The sequence below is a fragment of the Ascidia mentula genome, chromosome 6, assembly GCF_947561715.1.
Source record: "Ascidia mentula chromosome 6, kaAscMent1.1, whole genome shotgun sequence".
NCBI lineage: Eukaryota > Metazoa > Chordata > Ascidiacea > Phlebobranchia > Ascidiidae > Ascidia > Ascidia mentula.
The window spans coordinates 16126914-16132891 of NC_138571.1; the positions used below are offsets into that span (position 1 = coordinate 16126914).

At 36.5% G+C, this 5978-nt stretch overlaps 1 protein-coding gene across 1 annotated transcript; it reads right to left on the reverse strand.

The window, feature by feature from the left end:
- Nucleotides 1–942: 942 nt before the first annotated feature.
- Nucleotides 943–5692, reverse strand: LOC145906202 (uncharacterized). The gene is made up of 12 exons (XM_082993624.1): nt 5399–5692; nt 5029–5173; nt 4778–4971; nt 4562–4697; nt 4134–4234; nt 3926–4062; nt 3641–3713; nt 3435–3558; nt 3086–3267; nt 2826–2943; nt 2646–2746; nt 943–1956 (listed from the first exon to the last, which is right to left on the reverse strand). Exons 1-12 carry the CDS (start codon nt 5519–5521, stop codon nt 1846–1848), a joined length of 1545 nt encoding a protein of 514 aa, XP_082849750.1. The 5' UTR covers nt 5522–5692; the 3' UTR covers nt 943–1845.
- Between the last annotated feature and the right edge of the window lie 286 nt (nt 5693–5978).

The window sequence follows — 5978 nt, forward strand, 5'->3', positions numbered from 1 at the left end:
TCCCACGACCGGTGCCTTTCATTGTGTTGATACATTAGATTACAATGCATTCTGCTTCACTGCCGCACTCTACATCGAAAAGGCCGCCAGGTCTTCGGGGTATTCTCCAATAGAAAAACATGTTGGAAAAATGTGATAAGTGTGACAGAACTTTGTTTTAGCTCTAGTAACTGAATCGGTTTGAAATTACATAATTTGTTGTCATTTAAATGTTTGGTAAAGTCACCTGCATTTTTTTGAAGTATATCTCCCACAGTTTCACACTGTGTTTGTGGCAATAATTTGTCTGAAAATTGCACCGTAAACTATTGGACATTGTTTGGGATTGAACAAAGTGCCTTCAATTGAACAAATTAATTATTTATCTAATAATCAAATAGGGCCCCGCGTTGAAAATTCTTGAAAAGCAAAGTTTGTCACGAGAAAACCAAATCGATGAAAAAAACCACATTGTGGTGATCACAATCACCGTTATCCATGGCCACTGAACTTGGCGAACCATTCGGAGAAAAGAGTGGCAGTGACCGACCATCTGTAGGCAGCTCACAAAATTCATATTATCGACTCCATGCTTATTTTAATGCTCAATTGTTTGCTTGATTATTCATGCTGCTGTTTGATTTCTTCAAACCAGGAATCCACCGTCGCCATTGAAGACTGCAATCATATTTCCATCCAAATCGTTAACTTCCACGTTGGTGTGTGAACAATACGGCACGGCCGTAATTTTGTTTATTTTAATACCTTTGTCACATCCTCAGTTGCGCTACAATAGGTTTGATTTCGTTTTCGAAGTCCTATATATTTGTTATGTATCCTCGATAATCGCAATTTTCGTATGATGTAAATCTTTTTTGCGTGTACTTAAAAACAAGACAAATATGTCGGCAGTTTGTTCGCTTGGCAAAAATCGTTGCCTGTGGGCCATGCACAGAAAATATCGCCACTGTGGGTTCTTGTATTTACAAAAGCATGATCCAACAACACGTACAAATAAAAACTGCCCATAGGAGGGAACAACCGTGATTATATGGGAAGAGAAGCTAATTACAATCCAGCATTGGAATGATTAACAGGGTGCGAAATGAAGTAATACAGGGCACGAACAACGCTACGCTTCACCGATCACAATCACTACTGTTTACTACATCGCTACTGTTTATTATCCACTACGTGTACACCTGAAAAATGTTACGATTGGCAAATCGCTAAAGAACTCTCATGTTTCAACATGCTAACAAAGCAAAGTCATAAAAATCTACAGTGAAATGTCAAGAACAATTTCGTGTTATAAGGGACCTGCACACATAATTTCACGCTTCTGTCACGGAATTATTTCCTGGTTTAAAAACGGCCCATCACCAAAACCAAAGTCTCTCACACTGAATTCACTAAATGGGCGTCTCTTTAATAAACGAACTAAAACGATGATAAAACGTAGCACCTCTTCGCACCGACTAATCAACCAATCAACGGTTTACACGGAAATCAATGGAGCGTTGGGACGTGGCAAACATAGAAAAACGACTATAGTGTGAATATAAAGTGCGAGAAAAGATGGAAAACAATAGCATAGTGCGATGTGATGCGCGCATATAAGTAAAAAAGAGTGATTTGAATAAACAACGCAGGTGAACAAAGAAAACATAAAGAAAAGAATTAGTGCCGTGTGTCGTGTGTCGTTTTCGCCACACTTCCATGTAAACAAAGCATGTGACAAATAAATGAGTCACCTACTTTTGTCGCTATTCACACTACCAGTATCGGGCCAATAATTTGCTAGTATCGGGCCAATAACACTACAAAAATACCATTAAAACGTATCATTGATTTATGATAGTTTTTTTATTCATTCTTTTTGGTTGCCACGCTCACCGGCTGTGTAAGATGCATTGTCACCTGAGGAACGTCTACAAGACTTACAAGTGACATCTTCAAATTCACTTGTTGCATGATCTGCGACAAAATGTATGTCATGAATTAAATTCGTGTTTGAATTACTTTGAGATACGACACTAAGACAATCCACACAAGGAAGGACCTTTTAATGTCCATTTTGATGGACCTTTTAATATTGTAGGGATTAGAATCGCTACCCAATACTATAGAAATGATGGCGCAGGCGAAATGTGAGAGAATAAAGGCCTAACTTTTACGCTGCAGGATTCACTGTAAAACACTTTTAATCCGACTAAAAACAGTTTATATCAGACTTGATACGTCTCGGTAATGGCAGCAGTGTCTTTTCACAGCAATAATATGGAATCGAAAGGAGCATGTAATACAATGATAGACTGAAAGACTTATCAGCTCATTGGCAAACACAAATGCAGTGCGGTTTTAAACAGTACATTCACGTGAAGTATCCTGATTTACAGCGTCCATATTCATCGATACAATAGTTTTTTTAACGCTTTACATCAGTAGTTAAGTTGCAACAACATAACTACTTTCAGGCTGTGCCCTGATCGGCTACCTTCGACATCATTCTTCAGTAAAGAATTTATTTTAGTCTTTTAGAATATATTGAATCGTATCCAAAATAGAGTGATAACGCAACAACTATGGCAAACGCATATGTTTTGTGGTTTAAACCGGGCATAAATGCATGATATTGTGATGGGTTCTGAGCTTTTATTTCTTACTTGCAAAATATCCAACTTGTTCTGAAACTCGAGCAGACAATCGCACAAACTGGTGACAAACACTGATTTGTAGCCGCCTCGTTCGACGTCTTCGTATCGGTCTGTGAGATAAAACGTGCCCTCAAATGCATTTACTCGTAATAACTTCTTACTAGTTCAAGAAAAAAGGCAAATAATTACTCGAGCGGGAGTGCGATACTAGAAAATCGGCATATGTTGGGTGAATGCAAGGGTATTCTGCCATGTGATGAGAGTCATCGAAACCTTCAGTGGTATCATCGAAGATAGGGTTACAAGCCTTCAAAAAAGGAAAAGAAATATCAACAATACCTTGTTAATTCCTATAAAGTTCTACACTACAATACCCGATTCGAATACAGAAAAGATTACAATTGAACATAACAATATTTATAGTTGTGTGTGTCGAAATGTTGAAATACCTGGATAAAAAGCAATTTTGGAACTCTGATCAGTTTAGGACATTTTTCCCCGTCTAATTCGCTCATCAGGGCCCCAACTGTAAAGTCATCGTGAGGATGTGTTCCCCTGTCATTACTGTCATTCGCAGTGAGCACGGCGCAAAGAAATACGCTAGGTTCAGTGATTTCATAACTGATGAAATCTGCAAGAAACAGTAATATTGAAATATATTTATTACAATAAAATTCATTGCAAGTCTTAAAAGTCCATACTCGCTCAAAAATTATGGCAATTCGGTCTGAATTATTTCTACAACTGTGACCAGTGCTCGAAGAAACTTCTATAACACAAATTCCTATTGCTTACGACCTTTAATTTTTTCAGACATGTCTTTTGTGTTTGTGTACGAAATGTTATGAATGGAAAAACCCATCTCTTCTGCAGTGTTCTGTAAGTTATGTTGGTCCGTTAAACCGTACTCTGTGTTGTATCCCTAAACAAGGAGCAGTTTTGTGTGAAATTGAATATGTACTTCATTGTTTACTTAAGTGCATTACCGTCATCTTTCATCATACCTCGGAAGATAATATCAAAAAATTATTTGAATTTGCATGAAATTGGAGATTCATCGGCGAAAGTCCATTTCCTCTGAAAACATTAGGTTTTAATCACTGATGTTAAGGCCCATTTGCTTCTGCAGATAATCCTTTTTCATTTTGATTGCGCAAACAAAGATTGTGTGTTATTTTCGTTCCACAACAAACTTGTATGTTTAAAAAAACATTTTGTGTGCTTCCTTACGGAGAAGGTATAAATTTGTTTGAAATTTTTTGAATTTTGCTAATATATAATCAACTTACTTTAAGAAAATGTCCTTAGTTAATTGTGTTGTGACAGAAGCAATTTCTTTCTTAATGCAATTGATATCATCTCCCTTTATTTTCCTGACCACTGCCATATCTTTTTCGGCCAAACGTTTGTTCGTATGGTACAGCACCTAAAAGTAAACAAATTAGTATTTGTTTTACTATGGAACACAATACAATGTAACTTTGAAAGCACACCGACCTCGTTCAGAGTGAATTCCTTCTTTTCTAAATAATGTTCAAAAGAGCTACAAAGCGTTTGAACAAATAAAGTCCCTTTTAGACTGCGCCTTGACTTAGATTCTAAGAGAATATATTTTGTATTTGTATACACACCAATTTGAACCAAATCAAAACTATGATTAGATTACTAGGAGAAATTAATACTTTGGTTTGTGAAATATGGTTGGCCGGTCGCCTTTTTTTTTCTGGTACGTTAAGATAGATATGATGGTCAATACACAGGCGAAGTTTTTGTGACATCTTCAGTTAGGGTAGTTAGGTACGAGTTAGGTTGCAGCCAAATCAACAACGATTACCGCCTAAACATGCAGAAAGTGGCATCGCTGACGTTGTTTGTTTTAACAAAAGGTTAGCTCACTTAATTTTTAAATTTTTTTATTATAAAACCTGGCAACGTAGAATGTGCAATGAGGAAATGCGCTTCCGGTGCCACGGACAACTCCGTTACTTTTTTAAGGTCAGGCTTTTCAAGGCATCTGTTGGATGGAGTTTCGAATAAATTTTCCCATTTTCCTCTACACGCCTAAAAGAATATATAAATGCGTATATTTGTTTGGTAGCTTTTTACTTTGGCATGAAAAATTTGAATTACACACGAATCACCTGTATGAAAAATAATTTGGGAATTTCTGACAATTCTTTACATTTCTCAGCGGTAAAAGGGGACAGTATGTCTTGCGCAAGATCCAAAAAATCGTCGTTTGCTGCCAGCTTTAGAACATTTTCCTTTTTTATGCCATGAGTGAGAAATGCACACACAAAACACGAGTAGTTCTTGTCTTGGCAATCAACTGCATCTATACACGGAAAATTAGCGGTGCGATCTTGTACGTTTATGTAACACTGGTACTTACAACTTTCAAGTTTCTGCTTTATGGCACTTTTTCCGTAGTCGGTGAATACATCAACATCAAAATGCATTTTTTCAGCAATTTCTTTTAGTTTTTGTACATCTTTATCGGTCCCAACCCGTGTTTTTTTGGGATAACCTATGAATTCCTATTACAAGAAAGAAGAATGTCCAGTCTTGATTAAGACGCATCCGTATAGGTCAAAGTACCAATGTAAGACCATAGAGTATAAAAATTCAAGTTTATTAGAAATCTTTTTTACAAAAATAGGGACGAAATTTCTACATGGCAAAATTACGTAACGTTGATTGTTACTGGACAAAAACATATTTCCGCATTGCGAAAATGCTGCTATTTGGTAGCCATTTCCTACCTTCTGATTGAAGATCAAAAATCTTCCAAGCTTATTTTGGTTTTTAACTGCATATAAAAGGCTCGGTACGCTGGAGCTCATGTCGATTTCTTCGTCTGTATCGCTTGTGGCGATACAATGCATGTTGAATAAACTTTAAAGTTGCAATGTTTTTTCTATTATAACCAAATGCAATAGGTTAAAGATAGATGGAAATATTATTATTTGAAGTAAATCGCAAATTCTCGCAAGATTTTTTTTCTGGCCGATTGGAGGTAGCAATCGAAACTGCGTGCATTTATGATGCTAATCAATTGTTCGCACTTTATTTTGCTTAAAAAATTTACCTTACGTCCAAATAGTCTTGGTATTTATTACTTTAACCAAATTTTGTTAATTTAGCCAGTAAAACAATTTCGACTGATTTGTATAGAAGTTGACAAAAAAGTGGTGTTTGCAATTATTCTTTGAGGCTTGTTGGCCAAACAGAAAACTAAGGAATCTAATTTGTCATTTCTCGTATTAGGTTTTCGGTTGTTATATAGTTGATTCGTGGCACGTTTGGAGAGTCGGCTCTTGAGACACATAACGGAAATTTCAG